Source organism: Sturnira hondurensis, unplaced genomic scaffold, assembly GCF_014824575.4.
Source record: "Sturnira hondurensis isolate 20B ecotype Veracruz unplaced genomic scaffold, ASM1482457v3 Scaffold0009178, whole genome shotgun sequence".
Taxonomy (NCBI): Eukaryota; Metazoa; Chordata; class Mammalia; order Chiroptera; family Phyllostomidae; genus Sturnira; species Sturnira hondurensis.
In genome coordinates, this window is record NW_028081809.1 from 1,492,292 (window position 1) to 1,508,944 (window position 16,653).

Below are 16,653 nucleotides of genomic sequence, written 5' to 3' on the forward strand. Positions count from 1 at the left end.
ATTGACTTTTATTTCCATGCCCTCCACCTTCTGAACAGTAGAAGCGATCGGGGCCAAGGACAAACCCCAGCAAAGTAAAGCCCAGTCAAGTGTATTTTCTCATTTTCGTGTCAAGCAGTCTGGGTTGGTTCTTTACAGGTTAGGCAATGTTGAGTGTTTGTCTTTCCCCCCATTTTAAAAAACCCATTAAGCTTTCCACATTTTCTTGGCAGCCTCAACTGCTCTCTCCTTTTATCCCCATTTTATATTTCCCAAGAGCAGGAGACATATTTTGATGTTTGGGGGCTGGCCCTCACAAGTGGAAGGGTGTTGCATTACCGCTGGATGTGACCGTCAAGCACATTTCAAGTACAGTTTAGGCAGAGTCTGTTCCCTGTGGACAAACGCGGAATGCTCATCTACACATTTTTCCTGAGGCCGAAGGCTGATTTCAGGCTGAGAGGGAGGACGCGGGGCCCAGACATCCCATCACACCAGAGAGTGAAAGAAGCTTTCAAAGATTCCTGGGTTTGGCCAAAAGATTCAGAAGTTTCCTGCTGACCAAAGGGGGGACAACGGAGTTTCAAATAAGTATAAAAGCCACAATATATTGAAATATTTACATCAACTAAGTTGAAATCTATGAGTTAAAAATGATAGTTTTTTTAAACCCTCTTTTGTCAGCTATAGGGGATTTTACTTTGGAAGACAGCTGTGCTCACCACTATGCCATCAATCCTTACTATTTGGGGGTGGTGAAGCTTAATAAAGGAAAAGAAGCCAGAAATACGGTGTAAGGATAAGGAGCTTCAGAAATTCGTAGACCCCGAGTCTTCCCCTCAGCACGCTGAGTGCTGCCCCCGTCTCGCATAGTCCTGGAATAACTGGGGACTTTGGGAAAACCTCCAGGTCTGGGTCCTGCCCAGGGATTCTGGTTGACCGTGAGGGTGCCTCGTTAGATGCTCCCCCAGTGATGCAGCCTGGACAAGGGCCCCCAGAACCCATTTCCTCATTCCCACTCTAATCCACCGTAAAGCAGGGCAGCACCGTTCCTCCTGGGTTTGAACCCCAGTACTGACTGTTGGGCAGGTTACTTAACTCTGTGCCTCCATGTCCACGCCCATGTGATAGAGACACTGGGGATCCCACTGATTCTTCTCGTCTGGTTCTCATAAGAATGGTGAGTGCTGGGTAACCTTGTTGGCCGTGCTAGCCGTAATCGTTTGGAATGACGGAGAAGACGGAGGGTGACGTTCTCTAAGAAAGACTCAGAGGAGACTTCTGGCCAAGATGGAGGTGTGGGTAGACACACTGTGTCTCCTCACACAACCAAAAGAAGGACACCAAGAAAAACAAAAAACAACCAGAACTGACAGAAAACTGAACTGTATGGAAGTCCAACAACCAAGGGGTTAAAGAAGACAGATCCATTTTGACTGGTAGGAGGGGCTCAGATGGGCAGCCGGCGGAGATAGGTAGCTGGGTAGAGAGGACCCGAGGCAAGGCAGTGGCTGGAGGACTCAGTGAGGCGGTGGATTGTGGAGCAGGGTGCGCAAGGCTGCAGCAGGCAGACCTGGTCAGGTGGCGGATTGTGGACTGGGCAGTCCCACATTCGCGTGCAGATAAACTCCAGGAAACAACTGGGGAGCAAGACATACTGTGCTACTCAGGGTTTAAGTGTGGGGAAATAAAGCCTCAAACCACTGACTGAAAACACCTGTGGGGAATGAGGCAGTGGGAGAAACTCCCAGCCTCACAGGAGAGTTTGTTGGAGAGACCCATAGGGTCCTAGAATGTACACAAGCCCACCCACCCAGGAATCAGCACCAGAAGGGCCCAATTTGCTTGTGGGAAGTGGGGGAGGTGACTGAAATCCACCAGAGAGCAGAGCAAGTGCCATTGCTCTCTCTCAAACTCTTCCCCCCCACACAGCATCACAACACAGCAATGTGGGTTACCCAGCCCTGGTGAACACCTAAGGCTCCACCCCTTACTATGTAACAGGTGCAGCAAGACCAAAAAACAGGCCCAAATGAAAGAACAGATCAAAGCTCCAGAAAAAATACAACTAAGTGATGAAGAGATAGCCAACCTATCAGATGCACAGTTCAAAATACTGGTGATCAGGATGCTCACAAAATTGGTTGAATTTGGTCACAAATTAGATGAAAAAAATGAAGGCTACACTAAGTGAAATAAAGGAAAATGTTCAGGGAACCAATAGTGATGGAAAGCAAACCAGGACTCATATCAACAATGTGGATCACAAGGAAAAAAGAAACATCTAACCAGAAAAGAACAAAAAAACAAGAATTCAAAAAAAATGAGAAGAGGCTTAGGAACTTCCAGGACATCTTTAAACATTCCAACATCTGAATTATAGGGGTACCAGAAGAAGAAGAGGAAGAGCAACAAGTGGAAAACTTATTTGAACAAGTAATAAAGGAGAACTTCCCCAATCTGGCAAAGGCAATAGACTTCCAGGAAATCCAGGAAGCTCAGAGTCCCAAAGAAGTTGGACCCAAGAAGGAACACACCAAGGCACATCATAATTACGTTAGTCAAGATTAAAAATAAGGAGAGAATCCTCGAAGCAGCAAGAGAAAAGAAGACAGTTACCTACAAAAGAGTTCCCATAAGACTATCAGCTGATTTCTCAAAAGAGACCTTACAGGCAAGAAGGGACTGGAAAGAAGTATTCCAAGTCGTGAAAGGCAAGGACCTACATCCAAGATTGCTCTATCCAGCAAAGCTATCATTTAGAATGGAAGGACAGAAAAAGTGCTTCTCAGATAAGGTCAAGTTCAAGGAGTTCATCATCACCAAGCCCTTATTATATGAAATGTTAAAGGGACTTATCTAAGAAAGAGAAAATAAAAAATATAAACAGTAAAATGACAACAAACTCACAGTTATTAACAACCACACCTAAAACAAAAACATAAGTAAACTAAACAAACAACTATAACAGGAACAGAAACACAGAAATGGACATCACATGGAGAGTTAACAAGAGGGCAATCAGAGGAGGAGAGAGGGGGAAAGGGTACAGAGAATAAGTAGCATAGATGGTAGGTAGAAAACAGAAAGGGGGAGGGTAAGAATAGTATAGGAAATGTAGAAGCCAAAGAACTTATATGTACAACCCATGGACATGAACTAAAGTTGGGGAATGTGGGTGGGAGGGGATATGCAGGGTGGAGAGGAGTGAAGCGGGGAAAATGGGACAACCATAATACATAATCAATAAAATATATTTTTAAAAAAGACTCAAAGGGGAATGCCCAAGGCTGGTCTTCCTGAAGGATGGGAAGTTGACTCTGGAGGAGCTTGGAGACCAATCAGCAGGGTGAGAAGGATATAACCTTGTACAGAGTTGATGAAGGCTTTGGTCACCTAAAAAAATGTACCTATGGATATGCACAATTTTTGTCTACAAATCTGGGGACCCTCAGACACTCAAGTCCAACTAGAGTCCCCCGATTGAAGTTCATTGCCATTTCAGGTTAAATAATGGTGTCACCAACTGCTTTACCATTTTGACAATATCAATCAAAACACTAAGTGCATGCATTTTCCACCCAGTAATTTCACTTTTTGGAATTTGTCCTGCAAATAATGCACATAAGCAACATGACAAAGGCATAAGACTATTTGCTGCAACCCTTCCAGTTACAGAGGAGAAAGGAAACTTCCTCAGTGTCCACCCAGTGGGGACCAGTGAGAGCAATGAGGGCTGGACAGTGGGACACTCGGCAGCTTTCAGAGTGAAATACTTTTTTATACCACAGTGAAACAAAGTCTGAGAATTGTGGGAGGCCCCAGACCAGTGAGCCCAATGTGCTATGATCTGTAGAAAAAGAAACGGTATGTGTGTGTGTTTGTGTGTGTGCACTTGTCTATGGGTGCACAGAACATTTCTGAAATGAGACCTAGTCAATCAATCAGTGACCTGGCCTCCGGGAAGAACTGTGTGGCTCAGTGACAGGATTTGAAACTAACCCCCAAACAACCAACATGTAAGTTCAAAAAGAAAAAAGAGCCCTGGTTGAGTAGCTCAGTTGTTTAGGGCGTTATCCCGATACACCAAAGTTGCGGGTTGTGGGTCTGATCTCTGGTCAGGGCACGTAGAAGAAGCAACCAATGAACGCAGGCATAGGTGGAACAGTAAATCAGTGCTCCTCTCTCTCTCTCCTCCCCTTCCTCTCTCTAAAATTAATAACTGAAAAAGGAAGGAGAAAGACCCCAAGACCCTGTGCCGGACCACAGAAATGCACAAAAGACTTTTGAACGGGAGAGGCAGGAGAGGACTGCCTTTGCTTTGGGAGGACCTGTCCATCTGGATGGAGCAGCGGGCTGAGAGGCTGGTGGGCAGGGCTGGGCTGCCACAGCAGAGTGAACTTCAAGCATCACCAGGTTCTGAAGACAGACACTGCCCGAGCGATGACCCCGTGTGTAGCACAAAGGAGAAGCCCTAAAGATGCCTGATCTCTGGTGTGCAGAGCCCAGGCTTCTAGCCAAAGCTTGCGGGTGTGGGTTTGGGCTGGGCCGGCCAGGAGCTTAGAGCCAGGGAGGAGCTCCACAGGTGATACAGATGGCAGGTTTTTCTGCATAGCTGGCAGGATTTCAGCCTGGTGGGTCTCACCCACCATCGATACTGCATTCCTCTTACCACTTGTCTTAATTTTCATGACAGCTTTGCCTCTCCTTCCCTTTCCTCATACTCAGGTGAGTACAGGCTGTGCCGCCACCACCAAGCCTCAGAAACCTTTAGCTGAGAGGAAGAGGCCCAAACCAAGCCCCAGGGGGCCGGGCACTCAGGTCAGCCCTCCTCCCACCACAGCCTCCCTGTGGCAGCTCAGAGACCTTGATGCGAACGGGGTACTGTTTATGGACCACAGGCAGCTCCTACCCCTGTGTCTGAGGAGTGGCAGCCTTGGGATGCTTTCTGGGCTTGGTCACCTCCTAAACCAGTTCTGAGAGGCCAAGTGATTTCTTCCCCAGTTCCCACTGGGACATGGCAGGCCTGGGCCCAAATTCAAGGCCCTCAAACAACTAGCATTTATATGGAACTTCTATGCTCCATATTTCAACCCGAGATACCCGCAAATAAATACCCACTTACTCATTCTGACTCACAGAGGGAGAATTTCTCTCTGTGGCTTTAAGGCTTGCAGGAAATTGCCAGCCTGGTCCCCTAGTCCCCAGTGAGGGCCCTTGTCTCATCCGGTCCACACCAGGAACAATAGTGCTTGCTGAGCTCCGTCCAGGCTGTTGCTGGCTGACCAGGTCAAGTGAGGAGACCTCGGTGCCCATTAGGGCTCTCAGGACCGGGCTGGCTGCCTGCCAAGGAAATCCAGACCCACCCTGGGGCGTGCTCAGGCCAGGAGGGGCAGGATGCCCAGGCGGGAGGGTGGTGAGTCAGAGCCAGGCCTCCTCTGCCTTCCTCTCGCCCAGCCACTGGTTTCCTTCCCAGGACCGCACCCACTCATTCAGCCCCTGGCTTCCACTAACCCAGCCTTTTACTGACTAACAGTCCAGGTTTACAGTGTGACATAAAAATAGAATAATAAAAACATTCCAGTCCAGCCAAAGTCGAAAGGACTCTTCTTTCTTGTCTCTTAAAAAAAAAAACAAATAAAAAAACCCAATTCAAAACTAAGCATTTGGGTTAGGCAAGCTTTTTTTTTTACTTTTTACTTTTTTTAAAATATACTTACGCACCTTAGAAAATTTAGAAAGTACTGAAAACATGCAAAGAAGCAAGGTAGTGCATTCTGTCCCCATAGAGGCCAATGGGCGGTTCCCCCACTCATGGGCTTCCTACCCTGGTCTCCTCTCTATTTCATTAACCTTATGTCCCTTTACATGCTTCCTGGAAGTCACCAGATGAGTCCTAGAGTTGGACTCAGGAAGGTCCCCCCACCTTCTCCTTCCGCCAGGAATCCACAGATATTTTGTGACCAGCGACCATGTTCCTGCCCATCATCAGACACTGAGGACCCAAGGACGGTCACCATCCACTCTAGTCCCAGTTAACAGCCTGCTGAGCTCTCCCTTCCCCTACCTTGTCTATGACCAGACCCTCAAGGGCAGGGGCCAGACCAATGTTACCTCCTCCAGGAAGCCTCTCCTGACTGCCAAGCCCCCAAGGCACCCCTTGGTGGGCTTCCTCATGGTCACTGTCACTTTTCACTGCCTCCTTCCCAGACCCTGAGCTCCTGAATGCAGGACTCTTCCCTGTGGTCTTTGTGTGCCTGGTGTGGGGCACAGAGCCTGGCACTAAGCAGGTACTTGATAGGAGCAGCTGACGAACTCAAGAAAGGAAGCAGGAGGCTGTTGCTGAACTCTCTACTCGGTGTTCAGTCTCATCTTCCTGGGCCCGATTCCCATGCAGATGGCGCCACCTGACACCTCCGGGCCAGCCAGTGTGGCCTAGCCACCGATGGACATTTCCTCCAGGAGCCTGGACCAAGGAGGACAAACACCGTTGGTGTCATCCTCACCCAACCCCTGTGCCATCATCACCTGCAGACGGGATTTGCTGAGAGGCCTTCCCATCCTCCTGCCTCCTCCCCCCGCCCCCCTTCGTGTCCTACAGTACCACACAGCCTGGCACTCAGGAAGAACTCCACAAAAAATGTGCTGGCAGAGAGGATGACGTTCACTTAAACTCTGCCCCCACAGCCCTCAGCCTGCATCACTTGGACAGGGAGAGGGTCCAGATGGGCAGGGGGGCTGTGAACAGAGCAGTGGCAGAAAAGCAGAGCTCTGAGACTCCAGCCAGGGTGAGGGCCTGAGATGGGTGGACTTCTTTGAGACGGGCCAGAAGATTCTGGGGCCTGACACCGATGATATCTGGCTCCACTGGATGTGGAGCCTACTGCAGCCCTACTCCAGGGTCCCCCGGGTGCCTTCTAGGTGCTGCTCGAAGCAGGAGGGTGGGGAGTTGGGTGTCAAGAGCAGTGGCTGTGTGAGGAAGGTGAATGTGGTTCTGTTGCTACGGGGTAGGGCCTGTGTGGGTCCCCAGCAGCAGATCATGTTGGTCGAGATGGGGAAGATCTGCCCAGGTGTTGACAGCTGAGGGACAGGGCTGGCTGGCAGGTATGGGAGGATGCAGAGAGCTGGTTTGAGGTAAGAGGCAAAAAGGCTGAGGAACCTGGCTCAGAACTCTGGTTCCTCGGAGGCTGAGAAACCCTCCCTTCTCTATCCCCTTCCTTCTGCGTGTCAATCTGGACAATACTCCAGAAAGCTCTCCCACCTTCCACAGTGCCCCAGGGGAAAGTTCTCCAATGAAAAGCCCCAGGAAGAGCGCTGGTGCAGGTGGGGCACTTCCTATCAGTGAGGCTTCTTATCTGAAGCTGCCGGGGTCCAGTGGGTCAGAATGTGCTGGGCTGCTCCCTACCACCTCTGCAGGAGGCCCCAGTCCAGTCTCTCCTCCAGAGCATGCACTAGCTAGTGAAACCCTGCAGGGGTGACCCACCTGCCGCAGGCCTGCTTGCCCTTCTCCTGGAACCCGACAGAGGCAACCAGTTCAAGGAAGGCTTCTCGTGGGTTGGCTGGACAGTCAGGGGAAGAAAAGGACTCAGAGTCCAGACATGGGAGGGGTGGCTGTGAGCATGGATGGTGCCTTTTAGTTCCCAGGGTCTCTCAGCTCCAGCCTCTCCTTCTCTGCTGCAGGCTGGAACTCTGCAACCATAGTCCCTGGCTCACAGGTCCTGTCACTGTTAGTCTTCCAGTGGCGGCAGTTGGCTCCAACCCCAAGATCCCTGTACTCCTCCTCTAGGGTGACCCCCATCTTCAAAAGCTCCAGTACCAGCTGGGTGGGGCTTAATCTGGAGGCCTGAGGAGCTCCCGCTGGTGGTAGCCCTCAGGTGTGCTTATCTCTGTCTGCTGGCTTCAGGGTGTCCTCTGCTCTTCCAGCTTTCAATAATGGTGTGAGCAGTCCCCTGTAGTAAAGCCCCCTCTGAATGCAGCACCCACTGTGGTGTCCAGCTCCTTCTGCACGCTCATGGGCACAGCACCAGGTGCTGGTCTCCTTGGCTAGTCTCCATCTGCCCCGTGAGGCTCCAGACTCCATAGGCAGGGTCACGTCCGCCTTCTTATCTTTACACCCTCACGCTTGGTGGAGCCTAGCTGCTCACTAAACGTCTGCTGAGTGAACACAGGAGATTCCCAGGGGTCACCTCGCTCTTTCCCACAGCCTGACCTTCTCTACACGTTACTTTCTAGTCCTGGGCAGTGCCCAGTCCTCGGCAAACATCTCACCCCTCAATCCAAGTCCCTTCAGAGTGCTAGGCCCTGAGTAAGCTCAATCTGATGAGCCCCTGGGGCCTCTGGCAGCTGTGGCAGAGTACCCCCCAATCCCCAGCTTGGAGTCCTCCCCACAGGTTCCTGCCTCACTCCTACAAGGCAGAGGTCACGTCCTACCTTATCTGTGCAGACGGGATGTGAACCTAACTCACTCCCCAGATGCCCTGCTGTCCTTAGCAAGTACATCAAAAGCTTGTAGCTGATGATTATCTGTGTCCCTTAAGATGTGGCCATGCATATTTTTGTTGGCAATGGCCAATGGTGTGGCCACTAAGTATCAAACTGGCCCCTGGCACTACTGCATTCTTTGTCCCTTTGTCTTGTCAATCATCAGTACCTGAGTTATAGTATAAAAAGTACTCTAACAGGCCTTTAGCGGACAATAGCCTGTGCAGGGTGCTGGACCATCTGTCCGCTCTGACCCTGCCAGTAAGTGGCCCCATGATAAACTCTTGTTATATTCTAAAGGGTTGCCTGCTTGGTTCTTCGGTCTTCAGATACTTTCTCGCTACGGTGGCCTCATCGGTGGACATCACCGTTAGACATTACCCCTGATTATCACCGCTTGCTCTTGTTTTCCCCTAAGAAGCAAAGTCTGGGGCTTCATAAATGCTTGTGGATTTACAATTGCAATCTGCTTACAGACTCCTGCTCTCTAGGAAGAGGTCCGGATGACCATCAGCAATAAAACAGGAAGAGCTGACATTTCTAGAGCAGACTCTTGTCCTGTGGCTTCCTGCGAAAACGCTTACGGAAACCACAGAGCTGTCTTACGAGGTCTTTATTGTTCCTCTCTTTATTGCTGAGGCTGAGTGGTTCAGTGACCTGCCTGGGGTCTTACAGCAATTAAGTAGAAGAACTGTCCCATGGATTCTATTCTACTGCATCTGAACACACTGGGGGCCTCCCAGAGTAAGGGCTGGGCCTGGCGCAGAGGAGCCGAAGGGGTGCTGGTAACATGCGGGGGCAGACAGGCAATCCTGTCCACATCGCCCCCTTGCCCAGCCCACTCTCTGTGTCATGTTACTCTCCCCGCTGGCTCCCCCCTGCACCCCCTACCCCCTCTTCCAGGGCCATCCTGGCTGTTCTTATAACAGACTCAGTGGTACCAAAGGAGCCAGGCAAGGGTGCTTGTTGGTGAGGCGGGAGTGAATGAGGGACGGAAGCGCTGAGATGATGCTTCATGAAGTTAACCTTTGCCACTTTTCAGAAGAATGGAGAATTGAAGGGGAGCAGACATGAGCAAAGAAAAGGATTTTTCCTTTCGAAAACTCAACTTCTAAGGCAACAATGTAATGAAGGGGAAGGGGCCTACCCTAAGCCTGTGCTAAACTGAGCCCTGATCTTGCTCTCAGCCCCTCACCATTGACCTGAGGTTCCGGTCTCAGTTGGTTTCAGATAGGCTTTTACGTATAGACAGAGTGAAAGGGCAGCAGGCTGACATCTCCGGACCACGGAGGATGGGGCTGCTTCCCAGCAGGAAGCCCCTGACTGGAGTAAGAGCACGCCTCTGCCCACCATGCAGGCCAGGTAAGGAGCTCAAAGGAAAACATCAAACACCAGGAGTCATCTCACCTTTCAACATGCCCAGTCTCTAGGTATCTTCTTAGCTATTTTTTTAATTAGTCAAAAATCTAATTTGTAAGTTAAGTAGTGAAAAGGTTGAAAGTCACAAGACTTCCCCGGACTCTTATTCACAAAATACTCCCCCAGTCCCAGTCCCCTGAGTCACCTCTCAGCTTGTAAAAGAGCTAAGAGCTGAGGGGTCATACAGGGAATTAGGCAATCACAGGGTCACCGTCTCCCCACACCCCTCCCAGCACAGTCTGCCCTACAGAGAGAAGGAGTGGGGGTGAGTCATATGGTCCCCAGGCCCTGCCTAGCACCAGCACCAGCAGGCACTCACAGTCAGTGAATGAAGGAGATTATATTTTGAAATCAATGTTTTCAAATGAGAAATCTGAAGTCCACTATAAACCAAAATAACATACAAACTTGAATGTTGAAATATCAAAAATCTTTCCCTGTTGCTGGTGGGAATTTAAGAGTACAGTCCCTCCTGAGAAGGGTTTGTCGGTATCTTAATAAAAAACCCAAATATGCACTTATTACGCAATCCAACAATCACCCTCGGCATTTTCCCAGAGGAGGGAAAACCACTTTCGCCAAATCCTGTGCACGAGTGTTCCTAGCAGCCTCAGTTAGAACGGCTCACAACCCTAAGCAACCAGTGTTCTCAACGGGCCAGTGGACAGGCAAACCTCAGTCGGCCCACACCAGGGACACTATGAAACAATGAAAAGGAAGGAGCCATTGATACACTCGCAACAACTTGGGTGGACTTCCGGGGACTATGCTCAGTGAAAGAAGCCAGTCTCAAAGGCCACATGCTTTGTGACCCATTTTTTTATCTCACTTTCTCAAAATAACAAAATTATAGAGATAGAATTAGTGGTTTCCAAGGCTTAGGAGGAGGAGAGGGAGGAGCAGGTTGGAGTGGGGAGGTGGAGACTGTGACAGGGAAGCAGGAGGGAGGCCTCTGGAGTGACCAAACAGCGCTATATCTTGATTGTGGCTACAGGAATCTACTAAGGTGAGAAAATGACGTAGAATGACATATTCCTCCGCTACCCGGAAGTGGAAGTCCCTATGAAACCTTTCAAAGCTGAAATGGCATAAAGCAAATAAGCAATTACCATTAATTTATATTGAAAACTTTTTGAGTGTTCACAGACCCCAAAAATAACCCACCAAATCATACCAAATATGCTTAATTATGTCCAGTTTTATGCTAAAGGAAACACCCCAATGAGCTCTCAGGCGTTTATGTTACCGTAAGACCTCTTTTGCTGATAGACACGCAGAATCAGTGGAGGTGAGGCCCAGACGCTCCCAGACCCGGCTCAGAGCTCTGGGGCTGGGTGTGCGGTCCCGAGGGCGGTTCTGGGGAAGCAGCGTGGTGGGGCCGCTCTCGCTGCTGGGGGCAGATGCTGTCGCTAGTGTCTCCACAGGCGTAACCTGGGGGCACTGGGTGAAGCGCATGGCACTCGTCCCTGAACCAGCTCTGTGACTGCCTATGGATCTATACTCACTGTGAAATCAAGTTTAAAAACGTGAATTTTAATGTTAGAGACTCTAACATACAGCAAGTTAGGTAGAGATTCTGTGAGAGCCGGCTGCGGGGAGCAGAGCGGATGGAGAACATAAGAGGCCCTGAGTCTGTGCCATCCAAGGCTGTCGTCACCCACGAACACAGAAGGGCTGCCCTGTCTGGGCAGCAGGGCTGGCATGGGGGCAAGGGTCTGAGGAGCGGAGCTGGGGCCTTGGCGGACTCCTTGTTTAGTTCTGCTCTTCTCCCTTCCTGGGGAATGCCCTGGGCACTGGCCCTGCTTTCCAGACCTCACCGCCGGCACTCAGGAAACAGTGGCTGAAAGGACATGCGCATACAGACACCACCCATGTCTGCTCTGGGCCACTCCATGGATGACACCTAGTCCGGGTTACAGACTGCTTCCTCTGCCTTGTTTTGCTGTCCTTAGAAAAATGTACATCTGTCTAGGATGTCTTGGGTCCCAGGACAGAGAATCCACTGGGACCGTGAGGCCGGGTGCTCTGCGGCAGCCCCAGTGGGTGGCGGTGGGCAGCATAGCCAGGAGACCGGGGACAGAGAGGAGCTTCCGTCGGCTGACTCTGCACTTTCCTCTCCAGCCCAGCTTGTCTTCTGCTCCCTGGGGTCAAGAATCACCCACTCACCTAGGCGTTCTCCCCTCCTGTCCTGGTTACCTCCCCATCGCCCTCCCCAGATGTGAGGCTCACACGATTCTATATTCTGTGTAGGGAGGCTTATTTAAGGAAGAAGCCAGTGCAGAGCAGCATGTACAGAATAACCCAACCAATACACCGAGTGTGCAGTGGTGCCCCCTTACGCCAGGGGACCACAGTCCAAGACGCCCAGTGAATGCCTAAGACCTCAAACAGGGGACAATACCAAACCACCTATCTATATCTATACATCTCTATCATCTGTATCTCTATCATCAATAGCTCTATCTGCATCTACACCCACACCTATAGCTACATTTATCTATATCCCCCCCACACATATATACTGTCTTTTTTATATGTACATACCTATGATAAAGTTTAATTTATAGATAGGCACAGGAATAGATTACCAATGAAACTAATAATAAAATAGGACATTTTAAACAACATACTCTAATAAAATTAGTCTCTCAGCAACTGGCACAAAACTCCTTTTACTTCTTCACAATTTCATGAATAGATTTGTTCTTACTTTAGATCTTAGCAACCTCAGCTTGCTCTTTTGTTTCTCTCCTTATTACATTGAGAACTTTAATCTTTTTATTTAAAGGAAGCATTTTATCACTTCTCTGTGGCATCTTCAAATTGTCAGTATCACCAGTCCTGCATTTTGGAAATCTTATGTAAAATAAAGGTGACCTTATCTGGGGTCCTGTGACCATCCGTCTGATAACCGAGACTGCAGCAATGGGCGGGGATGGGAACCGTGTGGAGATGCCAGACGGTGCCAGACGGTGCAGTGGCTCCTGCCCTGGGCTGCACAGGACGGGGCTGCGAGAGACTTCACTCTGCTGCTCAGAACGGTGCACGATTTGAAACTTACGAGTTGTTTACTTCTGGAATTTTCCATTTAATATTCGCAGGTCATGGTAGACCGCGGGTAACTGAAACCACGGAAAGCAAAACCATCGGTAAGGGGGACCACTGTATATTTATATGAATATATGTTCTATTTCTTTCTGTGTTTTCTAAGTTTTCAACAGTGAGTATGGATCACTTGTGAGGGAGAAGTGAAGTTGTAATGAGGAGACATTAGACGTAGCAAATGGAGGAACATTGTACAAAATAACTAGTTCGTCGTCTCCTAAGTGTTAAAACAGAGACTTGAGGAATTGCCCCAGATTAAAGGAGAAAAGGAGACATGACAACTAAATGCAGTGTGAAACCCAGGACTGCATCCTGGACCAGAAAAATGAAGTCAGTGGGGAAATCAGCACAGCCTGCGTTTGGCTCCCCCGAATCCCACTTGCAGGAGCCAGCATCACAGGCGTGGGTGCATGGGATGGCCCCTCTCACTCCTGTGCCTCTGGATTCTAGAAGGCCTCTACCTCCAACCTCATGCCTGTTGGTCTTTCCTGCCTCTGGGTCTGTCCCTCTCCTCCCACCACCTCCACCCCTCCACTCCCTGCTAGCCACCAGCCCCCCCGCACCACCCGGCCCCAGCCTGGAAATCTACTATGCTTAGAGATCCGAATGCACAGCAGTCTTCTCCGTGAAGACCACTCCCCAACTTGACCAGGGCAGATGGCCTCTCCTTTCCTGTGCCACCACCCTGAATGGTCACCTCCTTCAGCACAGTCTGACGAGTGGGAAGGAAGTGCCCCCCAGTCTTTCTCCAGCAGTTAAGGGCCCTGGGAAGGCAGTGGCACCAGTGGTATGCCTGCTGCACACAAGCCACCCACACGATTGAGTCAACCACCATCCTGGCAATTCAGGTGGCTGTTCTGAGGTGAGGGACGTGCCCGGGTCTCGGCACAGTGAACTTGCAAGAACACTAAGATGTCATCAGCTTGGCAGGATGCCCACTCTCGTGTCCCCTAGGGGGACAGGCCTGGTAGAAACTTGCTTTTGGGGTGAGGTTCAGCTGGAGCTGCCCAAGTTCTGGGCCCGCCCTGCCTAGCTCCCTTTCTGATTGTCATTAGTGGGTGCCCTTTAATCAGTTTGCCAAAAGGCCACTCAACTGGGGCCAGCCTTCTAAGCAGATGACAAGAGTGAGAGGGCTGGTCGGGTCCAGTTGAAAGTTGGAACCACTTTCTATCTTTCCCTCTTTGCCCTGGGCAGCACCGCCACATTCAGAGCCTGTAAGAAAATATCACCCACAAGCTAGGTATTTCATAAGGGGTTGGAAAAACAAACTCCTTTGCCCCAATTTGTTCACCAGACTTGAGTGTCCCCATCAGTGACAAAGGGATGATGATGGCAGCTTAGTGAACTTTGCTTGCAGAACACTCCAGCTCTGGTAGGAATTGGACCACAATTCAGCTGTAGGTGCCCCAGAGAGTGACCAATGGAGCGACCAATGGGTTCTCATGTGCGGCCAGAGTGGCTCCCCCAATTATCTAATAGCCAAGGCTCTCATAAGCTACCTCCTGTGGGGGGTCCACCTAAGTCAAAGTTCAAAGCCAGCTGACTTGACAAGAAGATACTGGAAGACCTCCTCTCTCAGGAGGAAAGACAGACTCTCCCATTTGGAACTTTAGAAAAGCACAAACAAGTTGTAGAAAAGAAGCCATAAAATAAAAGTTTCCAACACCTTCCTGAAGATCCAGAATAGCAGCTCGACTGCCCCCCACCACCCGTCACCACCCACCCTCGCTGCAGGGGCTGAGGGGGTCACAGGAAGGAGTGGAGAGTGTCCTGGTCACCCCACGGAACAGGTCTGGCTTAGGTCTCCCTTCCTCCCCTGGGAGGGAAGCGCCCCAGCCCCAGCCCCCAGCCGATCTGCGGGGGTTACTCACCAGCTCTGGCAGGAAGAAGGCATAGGGGATGGTGAAGAACAGGGCCAACCCTGAGGGCACATCAGGTGGCGCATGGCTGGTGGTGGGCGGTGGGTTGGGGGTGGCCATGCTCGCACCCTGCCTGGCACCGGGCTCCGAAGCGGCCGGCCAGCAGCCCGTCAAATATCACCTCCTGCCAGACACACCCATTGGACGTCGCCTGGGAGGGACAAAAAAAAATATTCCAGCCGAGCAGGTCCTTCCACTTGCTCCAGCCAGAAATCCTCAGTGAAAGGCAGGCTGTGCATCAGACAGGCCTTGCCTGTGGAGCCAGAGCAGCTGGGCGGGCCACCTAGTCTTCCTAGTCTCTTCCTTCCTAAAAAGTTTTGAACCCTGGAGCATATTACTCCAGGGATGCCAGCCACAGCCACCACCCCCTGCCCTGTGCCCAGAGTATAGGCTAAGGCCTTTGCCGTGACAAAGACCATTTATTTAGGATGTACTATGAGCCAAGCAACATGCAGACCACTCTGATGCTCCTCACAGCACTGAGCATAGGTAGTTAGCCCTTTCTCAAGGACAGACACCAAGAATCTGCTAAGTCAAGTCAAGTTCACAGTGCTGGTCACTGACATGCTGGGTCTCACATGTATCTGCACCTGTTGCTTAGCTCCCTCCTTCTCCACCCCTGGAGGCCACCCTCAACCTCAAACCAGAGGGAAAGAAGCAGTCCTCACTTCCAGCTCTTGTCCTCCTGGACTTGGTGCTTCCTTCTTTCTCTGCTCCCTCTTCCTGATCCTCCTCTCCTCTCTTCCTAACACAGGAGGTGGAGGAGACCACCCTCTGGGAGAAATCTGCCTCAGCAGGCACCTGAGCAGGGCCCAGCCAGCTGGGTGTTGTCCCAAGCCCCACCTCTTTTCCCTCCCCGCCCTGGCCCCCTAGCCAGGGCCGCCAGGAGCTGGGCTTCAGGCCAAGCAGTTCCTTCCTGCCTCCCTTCTGCTGCGGGCCCAGCACAGGGACTGTGACCTAGAGGCCAGGCAGCTCCTTTCCCACTACAGACTGGTCCCGGAGACAAGCCCTTTCCTTTCTACCTTAGATTTGATTGCCTGCTGCACCCAGAACTTTGGGTCCTAGCACCCAAAGTTTGCTGGGTGGATTGGGGTTGGGTCCCTTCTTTCTGTCCTCATGACCTCAGCCCCAGTCCTTGGTAGGTACAGAGGGATTTGGGGAGAACTGCCTTATGTGCCGGGGTAATTAGATATCCTCCACAAAAGACCAGGCCTGCCCTCCCTGGCACAGATGGGTGGGCTTTTGAATGATCTGGGGAGAGCCAGGGGAGGGGGGCTGAGAAAAAACAAAGCTCGAAGCAAAAGTCTTGTAAGGAGAAACAATGGGCCCACCAAATGAACCCCACAGCAGCCTGGCACCATCTTTCTCTTGGGCCTGTGGAGGTCCAGGGAGGACGTGAGGCCCAGGGCCACCTGCCATCAGCCTCACCTTGTTCGCACAATGATCCCAAAGGAGGCATTGGCCAGGAATCCCACCCTTGCCTCCTCTCCTGAATGTTGTGATGAACCTTGTGCCACCCTCATAGACCCGAGGGTCTGTTGACTAGGCCACCGACAGCGGGCACAGGGGGAACCGCTGAAGGGAAAGCAAAAAGGGAAGCCTTTCCCGGGCTTATCTCTTATCCACAGAGCCGAGGTAGTGATAGGACTGGAGCCACTGAGAGACTGGCAGGACCTGAGCCCCTTTTGCCTCCTGAGGCACTAAATGTATTAAGAAATGAAGGTGTCACAAGACAAGGTTCTAAAAAATT

The 16,653-nt window shown here is 50.9% G+C and overlaps 1 protein-coding gene across 2 annotated transcripts in view; it reads right to left on the bottom strand.

Moving 5' to 3' along the window:
- The window catches only part of MALL (mal, T cell differentiation protein like), a 28,293-nt gene extending 13,247 nt beyond the window's left edge, over positions 1-15,046 (bottom strand). The window contains exon 1 of one of the 2 annotated variants that reach the window (XM_037056766.1): positions 14,856-15,046. In XM_037056766.1, the coding sequence (XP_036912661.1) occupies positions 14,856-14,963 (108 nt within the window). In that variant the 5' untranslated portion in view covers positions 14,964-15,046. The remainder of the gene's footprint in view (positions 1-14,855) is intronic. The other variant, XM_037056765.1, reaches the window with a different exon arrangement.
- Between the last annotated feature and the right edge of the window lie 1,607 nt (positions 15,047-16,653).